The sequence below is a fragment of the Lethenteron reissneri genome, chromosome 56 (genome assembly GCF_015708825.2).
Source record: "Lethenteron reissneri isolate LAM-NWPU_2019-01 chromosome 56, ASM1570882v1, whole genome shotgun sequence".
Classification (NCBI taxonomy): Eukaryota; Metazoa; Chordata; class Hyperoartia; order Petromyzontiformes; family Petromyzontidae; genus Lethenteron; species Lethenteron reissneri.
Window position 1 is genome coordinate 9,748,649 of NC_083834.1, and position 24,965 is coordinate 9,773,613.

At 51.3% G+C, this 24,965-nt stretch overlaps 1 protein-coding gene across 1 annotated transcript in view; it reads right to left on the bottom strand.

Moving 5' to 3' along the window:
- The window catches only part of ZZEF1 (zinc finger ZZ-type and EF-hand domain containing 1), a 47,735-nt gene extending 23,534 nt beyond the window's left edge, over window positions 1-24,201 (bottom strand). Inside the window, exons 1-24 of the mRNA XM_061574780.1 lie at window positions 24,170-24,201; window positions 21,428-21,971; window positions 18,777-18,921; window positions 17,671-17,892; window positions 17,072-17,288; window positions 16,199-16,395; window positions 15,681-15,891; window positions 13,780-13,896; window positions 12,688-12,866; window positions 11,822-11,920; window positions 10,538-10,629; window positions 10,215-10,378; window positions 9,293-9,401; window positions 8,347-8,544; window positions 7,456-7,550; window positions 6,740-6,888; window positions 6,416-6,591; window positions 5,761-5,837; window positions 4,692-4,803; window positions 3,407-3,554; window positions 2,606-2,733; window positions 1,642-1,761; window positions 990-1,138; window positions 2-83 (exon numbers count right to left, since the gene is read on the bottom strand). Coding sequence (XP_061430764.1) covers window positions 2-83; window positions 990-1,138; window positions 1,642-1,761; window positions 2,606-2,733; window positions 3,407-3,554; window positions 4,692-4,803; window positions 5,761-5,837; window positions 6,416-6,591; window positions 6,740-6,888; window positions 7,456-7,550; window positions 8,347-8,544; window positions 9,293-9,401; window positions 10,215-10,378; window positions 10,538-10,629; window positions 11,822-11,920; window positions 12,688-12,866; window positions 13,780-13,896; window positions 15,681-15,891; window positions 16,199-16,395; window positions 17,072-17,288; window positions 17,671-17,892; window positions 18,777-18,921; window positions 21,428-21,971; window positions 24,170-24,201 — 3,762 coding nt within the window. The remainder of the gene's footprint in view (window position 1; window positions 84-989; window positions 1,139-1,641; window positions 1,762-2,605; window positions 2,734-3,406; window positions 3,555-4,691; window positions 4,804-5,760; window positions 5,838-6,415; window positions 6,592-6,739; window positions 6,889-7,455; window positions 7,551-8,346; window positions 8,545-9,292; window positions 9,402-10,214; window positions 10,379-10,537; window positions 10,630-11,821; window positions 11,921-12,687; window positions 12,867-13,779; window positions 13,897-15,680; window positions 15,892-16,198; window positions 16,396-17,071; window positions 17,289-17,670; window positions 17,893-18,776; window positions 18,922-21,427; window positions 21,972-24,169) is intronic.
- Between the last annotated feature and the right edge of the window lie 764 nt (window positions 24,202-24,965).

Sequence of the window (24,965 nt, forward strand, 5' to 3'; positions counted from 1 at the left end):
CCATCAGCAGCTGCTCCTCGTTGTAATTGTCGGAGAAGCGCAGATACGCGCCGTGGCCGTCCATGAACTCCATGCAACTGTTCCTGCGTGACGGCACGGATGGCGGAGCGTCGCGACGAGTTACGCACGGACCCAGCCGGGTCGAGCGCCGTGGCAGAGAGCCAAAACGAGGACTAAAATCACGCCGGGGATTCCGTAACGCCTTCCCAATGCTGTGTTTGTCCTTACAAAAGTTTTTTTTTTTATGATTATTATTTAGTACCAGGAACCCGCACACGTCCTTTGGATGCGGCTATCCTTCCCGGCCATCTGTCCCAGCCAATAAGCCAGGTAAGCCAGGCAAACTGTTTTGTATGTAGTATGATGTGGAATACATGCAGGCTAATGCAAAACAACAAAATTATTTCAACAAAAACAGTGTGTGCAGCCTTAAAAGAAAAACATGTGCAACCGGCAACGTTTTGGGCAATAGCCCTTCATCATGATGCAGTGTTATTGACGAATGTGTTCCGTTTCTTTCTTTGTAGTGCTTGCGCATCAACGCCAACGCAGCAGCAACAACAACTTAATTTTCTAAGTTAATGACGCCATTCCCATGGTTGAGAGCAGGGGGCGGCTCAGGCAGGATACGACGCTAGAAGTCACGATGGCAGACGGGTCGGTGTTGCGGTGTTGCCGCACCGCGGCGTGTCGTGCTGTTGTGGTTTTGCGCAGTTGTGCCAAGTTGTGACGTTGAGGTTTGTGATGGTGTTGTCCTGTTGCTGTGTTGTGGTGTCGTGCCGTGTTGCGTTGCCGTGTGGTAATATTATAGTGTTGTGCAGTTGCCGTGTTGCGGTGTTATGCCGTGTTGTGACGTTAGTGTTATGCCGTTGCCGTGTTGCGGTGTCGTGCTGCGTTGTGTTACCGTGTGGCAATGTTATCGTGTTGTGCCACTGCTGTGTTGCCGTGTTGTGCCGTGGGGTTGTGTCGTGTTGCGATGCGTCTGGCACCAATACGTGGGCGAGTGTTTGTCGAACTCGATGGTGAAGGAGTGGGCGCCGGGGCAGAGGAACGTGGCGGCGTTAGTGGGGAACTCCACCAGCCAGCGGCCCAGCACCACCGACTCACCGCCACCACCACCAGCATCCTGCTCCTCACACTGAGACACGGACAATGGGACATGGGGACACAGGCACACCAAGACATTGGGACATGGGGACACAGGCACACCAAGACATTGGGACATGGGGACACAGGCACACCAAGACATTGGGACATGGGGACACAGGCACGCCAAGACACAGGGACACGGTGATACGGGAACACAGACAAGGTGACAAAGAGATAGAGTTAAACTGGTAAGGGAGCACTATGCATGTACAGTAAAACCTTGGATTGTGAGTAACTTGGTCTGCAAGTGTTTTGCAAGACGAGCATTTTTTTTTTATAAATATAAATTTGATAAACGAGCGAGGTCTTGCAATACGAGTAGCACGTGTATACGCTTTGTCTGCCGAGCGTCACGTGATCCCAACTGATATACGAGTACTTTGGATTACAAACACGTTTCCGGAACGAATTATGCTCGCAATCCAAGGTTTTACTGTACTATGGTTTAACTTCTTTCGCACCGTATGTAGCCAACCGTGCTCATTGGAGTACCTCCTTGAAGTATCCCTTGTGCCGATTGGCCAGATCAAACAGGCAGGTGACCAACGGCATCAGCTCTTGCTGCAGCGTGCACGAGAATTCCAGATCCACCAGCTCCAGCAGGAATGCGAGCTGCAAAAGTTGGGCAGAAATTGTAAACACCGCAATGAGCCGGTCAGCAACCACCTCGTTTCCACCGCACGATCATTTGAGTCGTAGACTGGCATTCACTCAATTGGCCCGATCGCTCAATTGACCCGATTTCTCCTGTCCCATTTTCCACTCGTGGCACATCCGAGCCGATCCAGCGCAGGGTTGGGGCCTTGCGTTCTCTACGAGCGTATAAAAAAAAGCTCAAGAAATATTACCGGTGACAACTTATTAAACTTCACTATGCTAGTCAGTTGTCTTTCTTCATGTGGCCGATGTAGGTGCAGAGCAACAGATATGGTTTACATTGAGGTGGTTGAGCCAGATAAATGGGTCAGGAGTAGCAGAGTGCACCGCTGGATGAATGCCTCACCACAGTGTTTGTGAATTGGGCGCCGAGTCGTCGTTATCTATTCCATGGTGTGCTCTGGTGACCAGAGTCACCAGAGCACACTGTCGGAGAGTTAAAATTTCCATCTGTGCACCAAGTGTCTGCATCTGCCGCTGCCATGGGTTGTGCAGAGGATGCGGTTTAGGGCTGTGGTCCATGAGCTGAGTGGAAGCTCAAGGCGAGGGATCGCCTGCATTGGGTCTTTGGAGAAGGGTGAGGGGGAGGCACAGGACCGGATCAGACACCACTCACCACCCGAAGTTAGCCGTGGCCGGGAATCAAACTCATGTTGCCAGGTTCATAGCAGCAAAGTGCAGTGCACTAACCAATGGAGCGCCGCCACTCCGACAGCTTTGGGAGGCCATCGTGGCCAATCATAATGATGACGACGATGATGACGACGATGATGACGAGGACGACGATCGTGTTGCTCACCAGGTGCCTGGTTGCCACGGCAACAAACGAGTGCTGGAGGTGGCTCACGGAGTCCGCGAATCGGTCCGAGGGCAAAGCAGCGAGGGCGGTGAGAGAAGCGACCGCCATCACCACCTGCCTCTTCACGTCTGCATCAAGCATAGACAAAAAATCCCCCGCTTAGCCTCCTCAAGCTGTTGGGACAAGTGCAGTGCTGTTCACGAGCGCTTATTAAGGCCAGAACGGCGCATGACGAGATGGTGTGGCAAACACCGTGCCCGGCGGCCTGAGTCAACCTTGAGTAAGGCCTGGGATTAGTTCAGATATCACTTGTCAGCTATGTCAGTCACACAAAGGATCCCCGTATAGCCACAACAGACTTTGCTGTGAGCGAGTAGCACCTATGAAGGCTGGCACGGCACAGGAGCCGGCGAGTGGCCAGCACAACAGCCTTCGTCTCCCTCGTGGTGATGTTTAAACACCGCACCAGGTCCTCATTTGAGGCCGAGTTGACCTAGGGGAGGCCCAAGACTAGTTCAAAGTGTGCTGTGTAGATGGCACAAGCAGCGCCAGTGTGTTGTGTATAGTTGGCACCAGCAGCAGCGTCAGTGTGTTGTGTATAGTTGACACAAGGAGCGTCAGTGTGTTGTGTATAGTTAGCACCAGCAGCGTCAGTGTGTTGTGTAGAGTTGGCACAAGCGGCATCAGTGTGTTGTGTAGAGTTGGCACCAGCAGCGTCAATGTGTTGTGTATAGTTGACACAAGGAGCGTCAGTGTGTTGTGTATAGGCGGTGGCGCCAGCAAGGCAGAGGCTATGCTCACACGCCAGCATCACAGCCCGGGCCACATCGGCCACCCCTTGGTTGCCGCCCTTGAGCGCCAGGTGGCACCAGCTCATGTGCTGGCGCTGCACCTCCACCAGCAGCTGCAGCAGGGCGGATGGCTCGTGCCAGCGGCGCCCGCTCTCCTGCTGCACGCCCCAACAACAAAGTGTGCACAGCGCCAGCCAGCAAGTGAGTCGGTCAGCAAAGGGGGCGAAGTTGATATTGGGTCTTTCGGTAAAGTTAAGTAGTTAGAAATAAAATAAAATAGAACCAAAGAGTATAGATTCCTGCAGTCACGAAAGCTTCAAATCAAGATTGATATTGGGTTTTTTCTAATTTACGAGATATCGAATCATTTTATTTGGTAGTCACGCTTTTCTCAGAGTTCAAGGCTATCACAAAGGAAAGCGCTGTTTCACAGATGTAGTCTGCAGTAGATTTCCAGGGAGGGGGGGGGGGGAGCAATGTTGCTTTGCATAACCTCAAACGAGTCATTAAGCCCAACCCATTTACGAGTGTATTTTTAAATTGGCAAACCTGGACTGTGACACGAGCACACAATGGCCGACTCTCTTTCCAATAACGCCACAGGCTCCTTATCATGCTGCTGTGAAAGTAGACTGCACGTAGTATTTTAGGGCTAATACGCAACGTGGTATAAACCAGGGCAGCCCACTGGGCTCGAACCATGAAACCCCTCATCAAAGGGGCGACTGCTTGGCCCTGACGTTACCACCCCGGCGATGTACAAGAAGCGCGGTTCGAGCGTAAAGTTACGTCAGCCAATTAGACGGTCCACAGATGGTCGGTCCAAGAATAGAGCAGTCGGAGAGTTGGTCCGATGCTCAGTTAGTCAGTGAGTCGAACAGCAAGTCAGATGGAAAACCAGTCAGACCGTCACTCAACACTTCAACAGTAACTTTATAAGAGGACAAAGTCAATCAATATATTGCCGTGAGTTACTCGGCTAGTCAGCCAGGCATTCAGTCAATCAGAAAGTCTGTCAGACACAGAGTAAATGATCGTCAGTCAAACAGGCCGACGGGTCAGTCAGACTCAATCGCTCTATTGTGTAGGTTCTCAGTTGCACCGTGTGGCTCTGCTGTGTTTTAGAGTTGATGTGTTGTTCGGTACGGGGAGGGTGGAGTGAAACGTTGGACGTCGTGCGGAACAATACGCGGAGAGAGCTGGACAACCAATCAGCGCACGAGTCCGTACACCCCGTTGCGTCGTTAGTCCCAGACCTCACGACCCCCGCGACCCCCGCGAGTGACCTCTCACACCTGTGCCTGCGCGAGGTCGAGGAGCGTGTGGATGACCCTCAGCAGTGGCTCCGAGCGTTGGGACTGCGTCGCCGATGGGGGAGGCAGTGGGCAGAGCAACTCGGGAAACCTGCTGCTCCGCGTAGGACGGGAAGAACGGATCAGCGCACGGCGATCCTCCCCACCTCTCGCCCCATCGCAACTCGAGGTCGCGACTCAACTCAAGCATCGATTCTCTGCCATTTGACGGTAGTCCCTCGGTTTACGATGCCATCGATTAACGATATTTCAATTTCCGATCCGCCTCCCATAGGGTCTCATTGTTTCTATAAGCAATACATATTTTAACGATGTTTACAATATCACGCGGCCGCCAATTTTGGCCAATCGGAGCGCTCCTTTAGTGGACTCGGCAGCAGATTTCAGCCAATCAGCGACGCCCTTTTATTAGCGTTTTGAAACCAACAATCCCTTTTCAACGATTGATGTGCGTTGCTTATGGAAAAAGCTTTCTTGAATACTTAATTGATATTGTTTTAAACCTCCAGAGATTCTAATGGAAGCAGAATCTCCTTCTAAAAAGTGAATTTCTCCCAACCCAACCTCTCCATCAACCTCTTAAGTCAATCATCTTCTTAGCCTAAGGTTATTATTTGTATTTTATGCTCTATTTATGCACCTTTTTATGCTCTATTCATTATTTATACATGTTTATATTAATGCTTTAAAGATGTTGTTATAACGTTCATTTATTAAAATTGCACGTTTAACTATTATAAACTATGTGTGTAGGGTGAAAAAGGGCAACTTCCAATCATCTTGGAACAAATTAAGCCTTTAATATGCATTTCCTATGCTCGATTAATGAAAAATTCAATTAACAATGGTTTTCGTGGAACCAATTAATAGCGTTAACCGAGGGACCACTGTATTTTGTTTCTAATGTCTCATCACAAATATTCTGTTGCTCTTGCTCTGTCTTGCAATGTCTGTTATCTGTAAGGGTCTCATCTCGACTATCCACACCATCTTATCTGTACCGTCTCATCTGTACCGTGTGTACTGCCCTGGTCCACCTCCGTCTCTCTACCTGAAGCGACTGCAGAGGGAGCGCAGGGTGAGCGACACGGACTTGGGCAGCCGCTCCTCGTCCCGCGATGGGGCACCCTGCACAGCGACACGGAGGGTGAGGGTTAGACTCTGGGCGAGGGTCAGGGTCCGGCTTATAGGTTGAGAGCCTACGTCAGGGTTTCAAAGTTTGAAGCTTATTTTGTTTGAGTCTCATTCGCAAGAGTAGCCTGCTGGGACATTAGCGTGCCAGACGATTGCTATGCATAGCCTCAATTGAGTTATTTGCGATGTGATTTTTTTTCTTCTAAAAATGTTGTCCCGAACGCAGGAACACAACGGGTCGACTATTGCAGATGACGCGAGGAGATCTCTCACGTCCGCCGTGGAACAGACTGCGCACAGCGTTACTACCGCGGTCACTACACCCCCCAGTAATAACCAGGGCGGCTGCTGCTTGCGAACCGTGAACCTCTGTAACAAGGGATCAACACGGCAAGGCCATGTCACCACCCGGGTTAGAGTCTGGGATACTTGTAAGCGCTAGGCATTAGGGGTGAAGATTAGGGTTAAGAGCTAAGTGTTAAGGTCAGCGTATAGAATAGGGGTTAGAGTATGAACTAGGGGTTCAGGATAAGAGCCAAGGGTCAGGGTGCGAGTCCGAGTTCGGTGTGCACCAGCATCGTGAAGAGCTTCTCTCGCGCTTCTTCCCCCGGGAAGAAAACAGCGGTGGCATCGCCCAGCGTCTCCTCCTCCTGCCGCCGCTCCGCAGCCTGCAGCTCCTTCAGTGGCCCCTCGTTCTTCGCCAGTTCCTCCTGCGGCTTCCCAGGCGGCAACGCCGCCTTGTCCACAGCTATGCGGAGGAACGAGCGCAACGATAATTAACGATTCACCGCCTGGATTCTGTGACCAAGATGCTCGCGCAGTTGCAAGCAAAACACCGTCGTGTCCAACCGCTTGCCATACTCGGCTGCGAGAATCGATGTTCAACTCTGACGCACCGTCGCACAGGTGCCGGTAGAACTCGGCAAGGCAGGCGCGTGCCGCCCCTTTGTCGGGCCCCGCGAGATCGTGGGTAGCCAGGACGGGCGCCAGGCAGCGCAGGAGGCGGAGGAGGATGATGCGAGCTGCGGTGCTCTCCGCAGAGTGGCTACGGCAAACGTACGGTGCAGAAGAAGTGCAACATACATAGGTACAGACAGGGAGGAGCAAGTGGCACCATCAGGTGTGGCACAATCCCACGTGGACCCATAGGAGCCACTGGCAATTCTCAGTCATTCGCAACACCCCCAAACAAAGCAGCCGTGTCAGAAGTAATGGAATGTTTCTGCCACTATTCATAGGATCTTTGCTTTGTTTATCTGCAGTTCTAGAGCGATAGGCAATTTGCAGCGACCCATAGTTCTTACATGCACAGGTTGTCAAGGGATCTTCATTTTATTTTAAACGTTTTATCGTCATTAGCAGTATTACGCACATGCAGTGTGTGGATGCGTAATCGTGCTCCCGGTAGATTCACATCTTTTATGAGCATTTGGATGCAGTGGAAATGTCTAAAGCGTGATACTAAAACTCGACAGATGTTTATAGGCAAGGACCTTCTATGGTAAATGTGGGCCATAGTTCGAGGCTTGGGCGGTGGCATCAACTCAGCTGCGCAGCTTCTGACATTGATAACAACTCACCTGTGATGAACATCACCCGTGAATGTTCTCACCTGGGCAGCAGCTTGCTGTAGAGCAGCCAGAAGGGCTCAATCGTGAGGTCAGACACGTCCAGGAAGGGGCAGGGGTCACGCTCACTCATGGCGCCCTGCACGGCGACGAGACACGTGGAAGGAGGACACGGGCAGGGAGACGCGGGGAGGGAGGACGTAGGGACGAAAGAAGATATAATCAAGTCCTCGCTTAACGTGTTTTCATACAAAGCGTTTTTGCTATGACATGGTTCTTCAATTCGGGAACACTTTTCGCACAACGTGGAATGCACACCATTATAACGCGGAACACGTGCTGTTATAAACATGAAACGTACCACCGTTATAGCGCGAAGCATGCCTCATTATATCACGAAACACACACCGTTATAACGCAGTTTCTGGGCGGTCGACGACTAACTACTTTCGTGAGCTGTGCGGCTGAGCGATACAGGAATTCAGGGTAACCGCACGGAGTAGGTACAGTACGCGGTGGCGTAGCCTCATCACTCACCCCTCCAACTCCACCCAGAAACACAACAAGCAACCACCACCACCATCTCAGGTAAGTGACATTTTGTTGCATTCATAATTTTTATATATATAAAAATAATAATCGTTATATGTGATATATTTATCTTCTCTTCCCTATCTCTCTCTCTCTCACACACACACATAGCATATTCTTAAAAGCCACTCATGTGAAATTCTGGCCCAGAAGGCAACCCCCCACCTTTAACATTATTTATCGGGAAAATGTTTTCGCTTAACGTGGCATTTTTGAGCACCGAGTTCTACGTGGAATAGCCGCGTGAGACTATTTATTTAGATGGTTGTGGCATCGGCGTCACGTCACAAAACAAAGAACCACTTTGTGTGAATGTCGTGGGGAACGGAGGCTGCGTCGGGTACCAGGTCGTCCTGAACCAGCAGCAGGAACCTCAGCGTGGCCTCCACGAGCTCGGCGCTCCGTAGGGGCCTCCCGTCCACCCAGCCTGGCGGTCCCAGCGGCCAGCACTCACTCTCCGACCTCAGGGAGCCGTGGAGCCGTGACCCCTGAACTTTGATCCCCGTGCTACCGTGCGGGCACAGGTACTTGATGAGGATGAACTGTGGAAAGGGGGGGGGGGGCAGGGGGGAGTAGGAAGCATGGATAAGGGTCAAAGGGTGGCTCCTGCGATTCGCGTGGAATTGCGAGATGAAGAATCCGTTCGGAAATCTCACAGCGGTGCCACATTCTGTGAAGATGATAGTCCACGTTAGCGGATACCACAGAGCTACCTCTGAGAGCTCGAGTGACCTCTGACCTACACGATGAATACACAGACAATACACGCCTACTCTCCTTATTTGTCTATCCACGTAATAGATGAAGGCTGTTTTTTTTACTTACACAACCCATAGGCCGCACGGCCTTCCGAGTCCATGTTTTCAACAGCAAACACTCTGGACCAGTTTCAATATTCAGTGTCTTATCAGCCGGGGCAGGCTTGCTTGAACCAACCCTTGTGAGAACTCCCAGAGGCTTCTAGGTAAGGACCTTCTATGGTAAATGTTGGCCCTAGTTCGAGGCTTTGGCAGAACACGCGATGGAATGCCTGGATGATGACCGGTGCGGGTTGAGACTAATGTGGGAGTGGCAGCCAATGGGGGGTGGGGGGGGGGGGCAGAGAGGACGTCCATCACGGAGATGGAGCAATGAAATCAGTTGGTGTGCAGCTGCTAGATTAAGATTCTGACAAGGCTTGGGGAGGCCTTCACCCAGCGGTGGGGGGCTGAGCACGGACGATGACGATGACAATGACGATGACAATGACGATGACAATGACGATGACAATGACGATGACGATGATTGCACCTTCTTGGGTAGGGGCATCTCCAGCTCCACGTATATGTCAGAGTCGGTGAAGGAATCTCGCACCACGGTCCAGCCAATCAGATCACTGTACGGCCACACGCCCTGCTCCCTGAAACACGGCACGCGCGCACACACCGATAGACAACGATCGCCCCCGCGTAGCCGTACGGACCGGCAGTTCCCAGCCTGCGGTACTCGTACCCTCCATGGCCCAGCCTTGGCGCATTCCGAGTACGTATGCATGTTAAACTTCGTTCGCACCGTACGCAGCCAACCGTACTAGCGGAGGTGCTTGCCGCTCGTTGCAGAGGTTCGCCATTCGGATCTGGCCACCCGCCTTGGTTAATACTGCAGGCACACCAATTGTTAAATTTCTACGCGCCGCCCTTTCGTGGTGGACGTAAATGATGTCCGTGACGTCGTTCGGAAAGTCGCCCGTTGTGCCGGCATCATGGTTAAAATTTGCCACATTAAAAAAATTCGCTCCGCAAACTACTACAGCTTTTGTCTGTGAAAACACAGCGGCTTCCTTGATGAGAGCCGTTCGATATATGAATGGCGCGAACACCAATTGTATTCAATTATTAATACTACACGTGGAAGCTCGAGGGGTGAGACAATTCACTTCATGGCAGTGGTCACGTGGGGTTACGAAGCAGTTTCGTTTCGTCTCAACCAGTGTTCACGATCGGGATATAGGGGTCAACACGCGGCTGGTAGGGGAACGTAGTAGGTGACAGGCCTATAGGGGTACACAAGTAGTAGGGGGTAAATAAATAGATGATACACTTTTTTACTGATTTTAAATCAAAAGATACATCGAAGAATCGCCACGACGCAGCACATCTACAATCGACCAACACAGGTGGATTGTGGGTAGTAACACCCGTACTAAAAAGCCACACAATTCCCAGCATCGCACCTCTTGCTGGAGGCGTCCGTCACGGCGGCGGGCTTCCACGCGTCGCACTCCGAGTAGCGCTGCAGCAGCTCCGCGGCCGAGAGCGGGCCGCCGTCGGGGCCGTCCGCACCGTCGAGCGCAAACACCAGGCACAGCCCCGGGTAGCCGTAGTCGTTGGCCGTGATCTGACGCACCGCAGCGCACCACCACACCGCAAACCGCGCCACAACGCACCAGACACGTTGTCGCGCCACGCAACACACCACGCAACGCGTCACACCCCATGGCCAAGCCTTCGTCCGGTAATTGATAGGTCACGGCGGATGACGATTGGCTGCTCCCACCTGGACGTGCAGGCGCACGGCCTGGGCCCTGAAGCCCTGAGGAGCGGCGAGCAGCACCGTGGCTGCCATGTCCTGCTCGCCTGCCTGTAGCGCTGCAGGGGCAGGACGGCACACGAGGTGTCAGCACCAGCAGAAGCACCGCCAGTGTCACTACCACTAGCAGCAGCACAGCAGCACAGCAGCAGGATTACCGGTAGCATCAAACATCACCAGCATCATTATCACAGTTCGATCTCCAGAACCAGCACCAGCAGAAGCATCACCAGTAATAGTAGAAACAGTCCATAATCAACGTTTTTGGGTTTAGATCGCCTACGTGTTAACTAGAAAAAGCGCCAGCATCCGCAACATCATCACAAGCAGTAGAGGCAACATCATTAGTACAAGCAGCATGGATATATGTTGCACTTTTTTTGCACCGTACGTAGCCAAACGTATTAATGGGGAGTAGAGCAGTACCAGGAGAAGCACCAGCAGCAGTAGCATGACCAGCAACATCATCACCATCATCATCAGGACCAGCAGCATCATCAGAATGACCATCACCAGAGGTCAGTGTGAGAATGACCGTGTGCCCCAGGGGCTGAATGCCATTATGATCCCACAGAGAGGGGATTGGAAAATTGCAGCCGCCCCAAACCTTTTGGAGCTACACAGTGAATGTATTATTACCTAACACAGTTAGTAGGCGTTCAGCAGCCACTATTACGATTCATAATTGAGGTATGGGGAAGTCCACGTATCATTGGCTGAGCTAAATTAGAATTAATGTGTAAAGGTTAAGATCTAGTTTAAATAGGATTGGCTGTCCTGGTGATGTCAATTTATTTTGTTTCATATTTTTTTTTATGTAAGAAGCCAAGTCAGGTGACACTGTTATTCAGACTTCCTGGTTTGCTATTCTGACTTCCTGGATCTCGTCCGGATGCTGTTTGACACAGTTTAAAACTAAATCTCGTGTATCTAATTGCTGATAAATTTGGTTGTAAGAATCGTTCTTCAACTCTACCAGCGAGCGAGCCGTGATTTAAACGCTCGTACACAAGGTGGCAATTGTATTGGTTAGGCAGTGTCAGGGGGTGAAGGGTTCTTAACGGCAGAATTTGGCCGGATCATTAATTGGCCTAATGCCAAAAAAAATCAACGATGAATCACGTATTGTTACAGACGATGATCATGATGATAATGACGATGATGATCGAGTCACAGGTATTTATGTCAAGCAGGTGAGAAGTCAAGAGACGATTCTGATGATAGTGATCGTTTTGTGCGTCAGTGCGACACCTCCGACGTTGAGAGGTCCGATGAGGAGGTCGTCGGTGTCCGAGATCGGGCCACTGTCCCCAAATGACCAGCAAAGCAGCCGTAGAGGCAGGGGGTTGCCTGTAACACACAACAAACACAGACAAAGTTCACCCCTAGAGCCTCAACAGGCTGTTTGGGGCAAGTGCCGTCAGCAGGCACCTATGGCGGTCGGTACGGCACATGAGGGGGAGGTGTGGCCAGCACCACGTATGGCCGCCTTTGTCTCCCCAGCAGGCGATGTTTACACACCACATCAGGTCCTCATGTAAGGCTGAGTCGATCTAGGGGAGGCACAAGACTGGTTCAGGAACGGTTCATTGATTACCGATGTTGGCCATGAGCGGGAATCAGACTTAGTTTGCTGGGTTTGTAGCGCAGTGCGCTAAAACGCAACACTGCCGCTCCCCTGTAACAACTAAAACAACAACAACCATCGTCACACACTAGCATACACCACACAAATATACTATATACTCACCAGCACACACATAAAAATAATACTAAGAATGTTGTGTTTCTATGCGGCATCACAGTCATAGTGATAATTATAATGATGATAACAATGCTGTCATAAGGATGATAATGACAATGACCACGATGTTGGTAATGATAATGGTTGTGAAAATGATAAATGACGATGCCGGTGATAATGATGATGCTGATGGTGGTAGGTAATGATCATGAAGATATTAGTGATAAGGATGACAATGATAATGATGGTGATGACAATGATCACGATGATGACGGTGATAATGACAATGATCACGATGATGACGGTGATAATGACAAAGGTGATGACGATGATGGTGATGACGATGACGGTGATGATGATGTGAAGCACCCACAGACGCGACGAGTGTGCCCGGCCAACGCGGAGCGCAGCGCCGTAAGCGCCCACCCCGCGTCCAACTCCTGGCGCTCGCTCTGCACCACAAGCGCCAGTCCCTGCAGCGCATGGGCCACGTTGCCACGCGCCAGCGCCAGCGCCAGCACATCCAGCTTCACCTCCCCGTCGGGACGGCGCCTGCGGGTACACCGCGGCGGGACACGGGTCAGCGGTGCCGGCAGCACCAGCGGCGGCGATGCCCTCGTCATCGTCATTATCATCATCACCGGCAGCAGTCGGAGCAGGTTCATTGTTGTCATAATCATTACCATCGGCAGCAGCAAGAGCAACAGTGGCAGAAGCAGATTCATCATCGTCGTCATCATCATCATCAGCAAGGGCGGTCTCATCATCGTCATCAACAGCAGCTGAACGAGCAGCAATGTAAGTGGTCTCAGTCTTCATAACCAACAGCAGCCGCAGTAGAAGCAGATTCATCGTCGACATCAGCAGCAGCAAGGGCAGTCTCATCATCGTCATCGTCGTCATCATCATCAACTGAATGTGCAGTACCATTTTATATTTTATATATATTACGTGCGCTTACCCAGGATAGCTTCACCGAGTCTAATGACTCTCTCACGAGGGTTCTGCCACGTTTTTGCACAACTATCACCACCATCAGCAGCATCACTACCATCAGCAGCATCACTACCATCACCAGCAGCAGTACAACCAGCGCCACAATGACCAGCACCATCAGCACCACCAGCAGCAGAAACATCACCACCATCGACATCATCACCAGCACCATCAGAACCAGCAGCAGCAGAAACATCACCACCATCAACATCATCACCAGCACGACCAGCGCCACGATGACCAGCACCACCAGCAGCAGCAGCAGAAACATCACCACCATCGACATCATCACCAGCAGCAGCAGAAACATCACCACCATCAACATCATCACCAGCACGACCACCGCCACAATGACTAGCACCACCAGCACCAGCAGCACTAGAAACATCACCACCACCATCAACATCATCACCAGCACGACCAGAGCCACGATGACCAGCACCATCAGCACCACCAGCAGCAGGGCCACCTGTGTAACGTGCGGAGCAGCTCGCCGAGTCGGTGCAGAGCGGAAGCCACGGCGTCGTCTGGCGCAAGGTCCATGGCCGGCAGCAGCGCGAGCGGAGGCAGCTGCCGCAGCGCCGAGCTGAGCGACACACGCACCAAGGGGAGCCATCGTTGGGCTGCCTTCATCATAAACTTCCTCTTAAACAAATCCAGCAATTATCCAAAGTACCACTTAGAAGTGCCTCCTCATTCATAGACAAAAAATCATCCGTTTGTTCGTGACATTATTTAGTACAAATTTCATTTGTCACTCTTCCTTTTGTTGGTCCCTGAATAACCCCACACAGAGCTTGCAAGCCCCTGTTCCGAACTTGTTTTTCTGGTGCCTCTTGCTCTCATTACATTAGCACACTGCCTTTTTCCCCCATTCACGAGTGTTTCATTTACGACCGTTAAAACAGCTTGTTTTTTTTGTGCAACATTCCTTAAGGACCCGGGACTCGTTATCCGCAATGTCGACGTTATTCTATTTTGTTTTTGTTGCTGCTGCTGTGCTCACGCTCTACGCATCTCCATCGTAAAATAGCTGGGCAACTTTATAAATGGCACCATCATCCACGTAACAAATTAAATAAACTAAAACTCAAATAAACTCCGCCATTGGACTTACGTAGAGACCCATCACCTGACACTGCGATTCATAGACTTACACAGAGATCCAATAACTTATGCAGTCTCGTATACTTTCAGAGACCCACAGACTTACAAAGAGACGCACAGACTCACCAATTAAGGAGGCGGTAATCCTATTATGAACCATGATTTCCCCCACATGCCTTTGACATTGCAGATCGCAGATTTTCCGATTGAGCCATTCTCAAGAACGTAACCCCCGCAATGAGCAAGTTTTTGTGTACATATATTTTTTTCCTTTTGAGGCGATACAAACTGTGTTACTGACAGATGTGTTGAGCGTTTTTGTCAACTGCGTTTGTGCACCACCGCCAACGCAGCAACAGCAGCAGCATCACCGAACAATCTGTTTCTATTACTAAGTTCACTTTGCCAAAAAAGTGCTCTTCCACCCTCTGCTTGTACACCTCGATTTCACGGTTCTGATCCCGGTCCACATGAAACAAGTGCCCTCGGTGCATATAAAAAGACAAAGATCCCCCCCTATAGCCTGAACAGACTGTTGGGGCAAGTGGTGTTAGCGAGCACCTATAAAGGCCAGCAACGGCACACGAGGGGGTGGGTGGCCAACAACACGCCCGGCCGCCTTTGTCTTCCGAGTGGCAATGTTTACACAACGGACCAGGTACTAATTTAAGGCCGAGTCGACCTAGGAGAGGCCCAGGACCAGTTCAGATAATCGTCACTGGTGTTGGCCATGAGCGAGAATCGAATTCAGGATCCCGGGTTCGTAGTGCTGCGTGCTAACCACGTATGTATGTGTATGCACATACATACAGCAACCACGTATGTATGAGTATGCACATACAAACACATGCGCTCTGCTTTGGTTTCCAGGCTCGTGTCTGCCAAGGGAATTAGCAGCCAGAATGCCTGAGCTGATGGCAACCTTGGCAGTATTGGCTTGTACATACTGATCAATAGTTATTTCCGCAGCCACTAATATATTGCAAAGTAGATATTAAACAGAGGTAAATAAATAAATAGAGACATAATTCAAGTAAAAATTACAGTGAGGCACAAAAAAATGGTCACACGTGGATTAGAAAACGTAAGTAGGCTCAAGATATCATCTTGACTTGAAAGCGGTGGCTGAACATGGGCAGTACCGAGTGTCTTAACTACAGACGCGACACTCACCACATTGACATTTACCACATTGACACTCGCCACACCCATCACCTTCACCTTAGCTGTGTGGCGAGTGTTTGTGCGTGACACCACGCTCACCGGAGCTGGGTGGCAAGTGCGTGGGCAGCGTCGATGCTCTGTTCGGCGCTCTGCGACGCCTGAAGCGCCAGCGTGACCACACAGTGTGCTGTCACAGCCTCGATGGCCTTGGAGAGGGGGCCCGGGCCCCCCATGTGGCCCCCCACCAGCAGCCCTCGCACCCTCATGCGGCCCTCCGGGAATGAGTTCTGCACTATCTCCAGCTTCACCACTGCTGAGACAAGGGGGAGATGCACGAGGGGGGAGACACGGGCGGACACATGGGGGAGAAACACGGGTGGCAGACGGGGGGGGGGGGGGGGGGGAGACACATGGGGGAGAGACACAGAGGAGGTGATATCCTCTTACTTGGGTCATTTCTACCATGAAAGTTCGCACTGCTCTGATGACATTCTGCCAAAAAAACAAATGCCCGGTCCTCCTTCCCCCTCTCTCCCACTCCCCCCTCCACTACAACCACTCTTCTGCTCTGCACTACCGCCCCCCGCCCGCCTGCCCCACCGCTGCACGCCACCCACCCTCTGCGGTGATCTCCTTCCCCTGCAGTAACTCCACGTAGCCCGTGCTGGCAAAGGGGACGAGCGTGGAGGTGACGGGCTCCAGGCGCCCCGGTCTTCCCGCCAGCACCTCCACTTTGGCCGGTATGCTGGAGCCGTCGCTTGCCACCACGCCGATGGCCAGGCGCGTGAGCACCACACCGGGCCACGGCCACATCCTGCCGGGTGATTGGGTACAAGTACAAAAGGTAAGAGACAAAGATCCCCTGCTTAGCTTACACCGACTGGTGGGGCAAGTGCTGCTGGCGGGCACCTACGAAGGCCCGGATGGCGCATGAGGAAACGGTGTAGGCCACCTCTCCCCCCACGCCACGCTCGGCCGCCTTTGTTTCCCCAATTCTGACGTTGGCACACCACACCAGGTACTCATTGAAGTTTGAGGCTCAGGATCAGTTTAGATCAATCACCAGCCGTGGCAGGGAAAGGAACTCTGGAAGCTGGGTTGGTAACACAGCACGCTAACCACTATGCCACTGCTCTGCACACACAATGAGCACTAAAGCTACTTAAGTTGAAACAATTAGCTGTTTAAGTAGACTCTGTAAAGTTTAAAGTGCAGTCCTGCTATTGCTTGTTCATGTTCCCCACTCTTCCACGCTGGCCGGACATGTGAAACGAGGTGGGTGCACCCATACTTCACCCCACCACTCTCATTTATGCTACCGGATGGACAGAGGTGGTGGCAGCCACCTTAATTCCTCAGTTAACGAGGTGAACACGTCACATTTGGTGCTCGACACATTTCTGTACGTGCGACAAACAGTTTTTTCATTCATGCCGTTTACCGGGAATGCAAAAACTAAAACGAACGTAACCAGCATCGCCATCACGTACCCGATGGATAAGCTATGCTCAGTCTTCCAAAAGGTCTGCAGTGTCCCATCCGTCAGGTTGTCCAGTGTCAAGTTGTTGCACGAAGCCTCCAGGCGGCTGAAGCACTGGGTCAGCAGCCTCCTCCCTCTCCTCCTCCCAGCACCAGCGGTGGAAGCATCATCATCGTCGGCGCTAGGGTCACCGTCCCCTTCCATTAACTTGGCCCAAGCATCATCCTCTGTGGGGCACGGGCGGTGCGGAGTGTGCAGAGGTGTGTCTTGATTCGTCAAAATGTGTGGTTGCAGATTCCGTTGTGCAGTAGGGTGCTCTGGCTGGGGCCACCTCAACGTGTGAAGCGGTGGGAGTTCAGTAAGTGTGGTGTGACAAATGTCACCCAAAGCTGTGGTGTGGCCAATGTTCAGCGGCGTGGCCGTCGTTGTGGTAAGAAAAAATTTCACCCAAACGTGCCGTGTGGTTGGCGATCAGTAGTGTGATGCGGCTTGGGGCCATGTAAACATACGGCGTGGCTGACACCACCTACACACGTTGCATGGTGTGGCAGGATTCAGTGGCGGTGTCCCGGGTAGCCTGGCCACCGCCACGACAACTCGGTCTCCTACCGGCCTGGTCGAGTTCGGCCTGCGCCAAGGTCTCCTGCACCAGCGTGGAGCGCACGAGCCACAGCGTCTCGGCGGCCGTGGCCGGGGCCCACTGAGAGCCAGGGCCGCGGGGAGCCACGTGGTCGCCGGGCACGCGGTGCTGCCACAGGGCCTGCGCCATGCGCCCCACCAGCTCCTCCCGGAACGTGGTGGTGCAGTCCTTCCCGTACACGTCCACTAGGCCTGAGGGTGGCGCAATAATGGCGGGCGTCACGCGACGGCAGATGCAATCGCACCGCGCCGGACGAACCCGCACCGTGTAATTCTGCGCCGGCGACAGAGCACGTCACATACCCTTGCCACGCCACAACATGCCACCGCAAACGAATGTTCTTTGTTTTTAACGCATTCCAACGAAGGTTTAAAGTGTCAATGCATTTGCTCTGTCCGTCTGTCTGCCATCCTGAAGTGATGGTGGGACAGGGGACGGGCTTATGATAATTCTCTTAAAGATGATCGAACATCAATTAACTTTTTCGTAAAATAAAATTTTTATTTCTATTTAGAGCTTACCCAATAGAAAACTGGACAAATTGATCAAAAGGTTGTCTAAAAAATTGTAAACGCGGGTTAACATACTTTTGGATAAAATGCAAACATACTTTGTGCTGACAGCCACCCGTCAGCTCCAGTCATTCGAATTAAACACTTCCTAGGACTAACACATGTTGGGATGGGTTACAGAATCCGTGCGTAATCAAAAGTGAGTGTGTGCTAGTGCGGGACGTGTCATGCTTAAAAGTAATGATGGCCCGTGCCCGAGATGACATCCACAGCACACATGGAGCAATGAGATAAGCTCCTGTAGAGAAGGGAGATGGATTTTGATTTCGCAGGACTCTAAGTGGTTTGATCATGGCTGACGATTACAATGCTCAAAATGTCCAACTATAAAAATCCAGCCCTGTAAGAGACTGTGCGTGCCAATCGGTGCATTACTTCCTTGTGCACTCCGATATGATAATCCCTCCGGTGACTCACCATTCGATATTCGAGTACGAAACCAATTACAGTATCGACTTATCAACAACTCTTTAACGACCATCGTCCCTGGGCACAGCGCCCACCGGTGGAGAAGGTGGCGCGGCTCAGCATGGCAATGGCGCGCTCCTTCTCTCCCAGCGACGTCGTCTCGTACGCCAGCATCATGGCCCCGTACAGGGCCTGTATGTCCACGCGTCCCTCCAGCTCCAGGTCAAAGCTGCTCAACGCCTGCGTGGGCACAGAGAGACATGGCTCCGATACCCACAGCGCTCACACCCAAGATGCAGAAACTACCCCCCCTCTAACACAGCCCTGGGCCTCATTGGTGAAGTACCCTCGCCCCACATGGATGACCTGGTAATCATTGGTGGATAGGCACCAACCCTTCATGAGATTAAGATGCCTTGGGACTAATTGGTGAAGGAAGCCCCATTGCCCCAAAGACTGCCCTGGGGGTTACTGGTGCTGCCCTCGGGGTCATTGGGGTTGTTGTGGTTTTTGTTGATGCTGGGCCCCAGTTGCTTTGACTCGGGCTGTATGGCGGTGTTGTTCTCTTGCAACATTATCATATTGCCCTGTCCTCTCCCATGCCCCCCCTTGCACCTAATGAGAACCAAGTTAAACACAACTATGGGTCTCCATAAGAGTTATTGGTGATCAGGCTGATAACATCTTGAGAACCTGGTAGTCAAGGGTGGCTTAAACCCAGAATCAAATCCAGTTGCTCAGCAAAGCCGGCTCAGCGTCTCAGACCAGTGGGACCACACAGGCACCACCTTATTTTCGTTAAAAATTATAACTTTTTAAAATGATTAACTTCACATTCATAAATATCTGACAAATCACCATAAACGTGCCCGAATCTCGTCTCAATACCAACGAGGCTCAAAAATCCTGATGAGTTTCCGCGACCTGACCGAGACTGGATGAATGATTTTCAGGTTTATTCGAAACAACCGCTGCATGCGCTACGCATGGCCAAAGGTGGCAGGGCGTGCTTCCTCGGTCTCGGCATGTCACAGCCTCCTCGCCCACAACCCGAGGGCATTGGGTAACATTTAATTAACTCGTTTGACTTGCGCCGACTGAAAATAGCCATCGAAGGAAACTGCACCCACAATTTATTTGAGCCTGCTGCATAGGCATTCACAGTTGCGCTCCTGTGGAGCTCTCAGACATGCTTTCGTGTTGTTGTTGTTGTACCCCAAGTTGTTGGTCAGCACGATGCCTGCTGACGTTTAGTTCGACGTGCTGGCCGGCAGCTTCCTCACCAACTCAATAGCTTTCTTCTGAAACCAATGGTGCCACGATCCCTCTCATCCACGTGTCCCCTGGGTGCCCACACCCCCCAGTTCCTTCTCACTCCCTTGGGTGCCCCCCTTAGCTTGCTTAGTCCCCTGCCAGGTCCCCTCATTCCCCCCTTGGTTCTTTTAGTACCCTGGAAGTGACAAGCGTCCCAATTCAACCCCTCCATCTTCAGGAGGTGAAAGGTGCCCCCCTTGACATCGTAAGTGACAGATGGCCTTCCCCACCCCCTTGGTCCCTTCAATGCCCCCGCGGGGGTCCTCTTCGTGTCAGGAAAACACATTCCTGCGGAGGGAGCTGGTCGGAACGTTGGGTTGCTCGGTCAATGGCCAGGGTCAACGGCGGCGTGGAGTATTCCGCAAATATGCCCGACTGTGAGGGCGGGCACAAGCCGGCGTGAGTAGGTTAAACGTTGCGTTTTATAAGGGCACCACGGGGTGACCAGCCCCTCCCCACCCAGCCCCACCCCACTCTCCCCTCTCCACCCAGCCCCACACCTCCCATTTTTGGATGCACGACGGACACAATAATCCCCTGTGGGCTGGTGGAACCATGTGGTTCCTACCCGTACGAGAAACTCAGAATCTGAAGATGTATTTATACTGCAGGAGGAGGAATCCGATGAGCTACAGAGCTCTTTTCTACAGGTGTCCAGTAGGGGCGGTGAAGAACGTTACGTTGTACTATCATGCAAAAACATGATAACAGTACAAAGTACAAGAAAGGTAAATCAATCACTCAAACAAAAACAAATACAACACTAAACCATCTATGAACTTATTTTTCAGAAGCGACCTGGCCACAAATGATAGCGCATTAAAGTGGCCTGTCATTTGGGCATCTATAGCAGCAAAAACATCTAAATAACCTCAATGCATGTTTCTGAATGTGGAGGGACATACATGAGTTTCCCATGAATCCCCACGGAATTTCGAGATGAACTAAACTAATTTAATTTGACCAGGTAGCTCGACAAATGACAGCTCAACAGAGTGGCTTATCACGTGCAACTTTATAGCAGCCAAATACTCTTAAACGCACGTTTGTAAACAAGGGCAGGGGTGAGAAGGAAACACGCAAACTCCACACACGTGGAGCAGCAGCAGCAGCGGCAGCGGGCGTCGTGGTTGGGATCGAGCCAACGACCTCTGGTACACCACGAGAGGCAATGAACATCTCCACCCACAGCGTGGCGGTGACGGCAAGTGTCTCCCTCTCTCACCACCACCACCACCCCTCACCACCAGCCCTCACCACCACCACGACCACCCCTCACCTCCACCACCCCTCACCACCACCACCACCCCTCACCACCACCCCTCACCACCCCTCACCGCCACCACCACCCCTCACCACCACCCCTCACCACCACCACCACCCCTCACCACCACCCTCACCACCACCACCACCCCTCACCGTCACCCCTCACCTCTTCCACGTCCCTCATCTGCACCCGGTCCAGCTCCACGCTCCTGCAGCGGCCGAGGATCTCCCGGAGCGGCAGGGCGACGCGGCCACGTCCCAGGGCCTCGTCCAGCAGGTTGCGCACGCCGTACTCGCGGCCTATCGCGAACAGCAGCTGCTGCGACACGGACCGCCCGCCTCGCAGGCCGCTCGCGTCCTTCAGCCGCAGAGCGCGGCGGGCCGAGTTCGTGTCCAGTGCCGGGAAGCCGCCGCCGCCGCCGGCGGGCGAGGCGGCCTCGTCCGTCTTCGCTTTTGGCGGCCGCGTCGCCCCATCGGCCCGGGCCGCGCTGCCACCCGCAGCGGCGGCGGCTGCGGCGGCAGCGGGGACGGCGGCTGTCTGCGCGGGCGGTAAGCGCGCTCTCTGAGGAGCCCATGACGGGACGGGGGGACGTGCGAGCAGACAGCGGAGGGAGAGAGACGAAGGCGGCCGCGCTGTTTCAGTGACAGGCGCTGACGGGCGGCGGCCAACCCACGGGGATGGGCGGGGGGAGGTTTGTTTGGTGTGGGGCCTGACGTCACGGTGGACATGTTGGGTGGGGGTTGCGGTCAGCCAATGCGAAGGCGGTGAAGCTGTGGATGGCCATGTTGGGTAAGGAGGGGGGTCAGGCAATGAGAAAGCGGTGACGCCGGGGCGGCCATGTTGAGTGGGGGAGTCAGCCAATGAGTAGGCAGTGGAGCCGTGGCGGCCATGTTGATTAGGGGGCGGCGGCGCGGGAGTTGCAGGATAAGCAGCCTATGGCATGATTCAGACTTCTGCCTTCTCGACAGACCTGTTCTCCACCTGAAGACGGCTGCTTGCGTTGTGGCCGAAACGTCGTGAGAATTATTTTATGTTTTATTTTTGTTATTTTATTATTTTCCTTCTACGTGACTTTACCGAAAGAACCAAGAAGATGATTTGGTTCCATTGTTAATTCCTAAAATTTATGTTCGATGTCTCCGGTAATTATGGGCATTAAGTTATTTAATTACGTCGATAATTGAACATGTATTGAACACGTTTTAAATAGCGATTATTTGGTTCTTTTGGTAAAGTCACGTCGATCAAAAAACAATAATAAAAAGAAAGTGAATACAAAAAAAATAACACATAAATATACGTAATAAAAAACACGAACGTCGACTGTAGCCTGGTTTTCTTGTCCACCTCCACCGTCAGCAGTGTGGCTGTGTGGAGCGAGGTGCAATGCTCTGATTGGTGTAGACCTCCTGCCGGTGTGGAGCCCGCTCCCTCATTAACATAAGCTGCCCCGCCCCTCTCTGAACCTTTATAAGCAGCTCTCTGATTGGTGTAGACCTCCTGCCGGTGGTTGTGGAGCCCTCTCCCTCATTAACATAAGCTGCCCCGCCCCTCTCTAAACCTTTATAAACGGCAATAGATCACGAAGTTTCGATCGCAACACAAGCAATCCCACCTGATGACGATTGCTTGTGTTGCGATCGAAACGTCGAGATATGTTGATTATTTAGTATTCACTTATTTTTTTTTTATCTACGTGACTTTACCGAAAGAACCACCGAATATGAATTCCTGCAGTCACGAAAGTTTTAAGTCAAAATGTAGCCTGGTTCTTAATCGAAGTGAGTGTACTGGCAGTCTATAATGTAGACTGTAGCCTGGTTATTAAGCTGAGTGAGTGTACTGGTAGTCTATAATGTAGACTGTAGCCTGGTTATTAAGCTAGGTGAGTGTACTGGCAGTCTATAATGTAGACTGTAGCCTGGTTATTAAACTGAGTGAGTGTACTGACAGTCTATAATGAAGATTGTAGCCTGGTTTTTAAGCTGGTGAGCGTATTTGCAGTTTATGACGTAGACTGTGTGAGTTTGTCTGTTACTCTGGCCAGATATTTTATTTAAAGCCCATCCTTGAGCGCATAACATTTGCGAAACACATTCAATTAAGCATTGCATTTTTGGTATTTTTAAATGTCAGTAAAAATGTTCATTTATAGTTTGAGAAACATTACATCCGGTTTATGACTGTCAGATTTACCATATACATTTATGACGCCAATATAGAGGGACTCCTCTATTTACGAACACTCGACTTACGAACTTTCAGAGATACGAACAAACTTGTCCGTATGTCGAGTTGCCTGTTCGGACCGAGAGTCATAAGTTCAACCGCCCGCGCAGTAGATGGCGGTGGTGACATCTACATCTGCAGAAGATGAAGAAACAGTGCCATCTACACCTACGGGAGATTATACAACCTTTGAAGCCATTTCCCTTGTTTCGTGTACGTGTTTGGAATTGGCAGGAGTAAAGTTGGACTTTGGAACAAATTAACTTATGATTCATAAGTAGAGGAGTGCCTGTAAGCCCACAATCGATCGACACAGAGACGTAATGTACGACCCATCTTCCAACACGACTTCAAACACATTTGAACAGCGGTGTTTCCACCGTGCGACGGAGTAGAAAGTCCGTGATTTTTTTTCTCAATAGGCCAAGTCACTTCAGCAGAGGAATGAAAAATACAATGTAAGAAAAAAATATTTTTTACATAAAAATAGATTTGTGTCAATTTCAAAAATAAAATTCATGTACACTTTGCACTATTGGCCCTATTGAGAGCACTAACGGATTGTTATCTAACATGTTATTAAGAATGGTTCATACGTTGTTTTTAAATTAAACAAAGATTCCTCAATGCTTTTGTCTTTTCATTTCTTAGAGTAGGTTAGATGTTACTATTGCATACCTCCACAGGACCGAGGAGATGTGAGGGCTCATAAGGCCGGAAATCTTCAAGTTACGGTCATTCAGTTGTTTTTGTTTCGTTTCTATTTTCCTCATTGCTGAACTTTGTTTTGTTGCTGTTGTTATATTTGGTGACTCGGGTCACTCTTGCAAATTATACTTATCCTCGGTCTCTTGAAATCTCACCTAATTAAACAAAATCATCTCGAATTAGATTTGTTTTGGTTAGTTACTCTGCATGCTTTAAAAAATGTCGGCTTCACCAACACCCTTCAACCCAAAGGCAGGAAACCCCCTACAAGCCACTCCCAGTTAGACACACCTGATGATGCCGATGACATCACGAAGCCCCAAGCATCACCTCCCGTCCAGTGGCACACAACTATTTCACTGTTATCCCATTAGTCTGGTAATCAAATAGATGCTCCATAGAGTCATTGATAACTTAGGCATAGGCAATGTTATTTATGCTGGAAAATCCCAATGAGCTGTGAAGATATGTCCACAGGAGTGAATAATTCAGCCTAACTCCTTTTACACATTATACATGCAAGATTCCCATCGCTGCTGAGCTTTCTGAGAATCTATAGGCTGATTTGGATCAGCTTAATTTCAGCCGGGTTTGTCCGACTCACTGCCCCCTGGCCTTGGCCTGGCTCCCCGAGCCAGATTGAGATGTCCTTGTGTGGGAGCAGCGCATCACGTTTGGTTTCGTTCCAGTTTGGCACGTAAAGTATCCAGTCGAAGTCAACCCATGCCGTTGGCTCCGCTCGGATGTGCCGGTGGGTAAGGGTTTT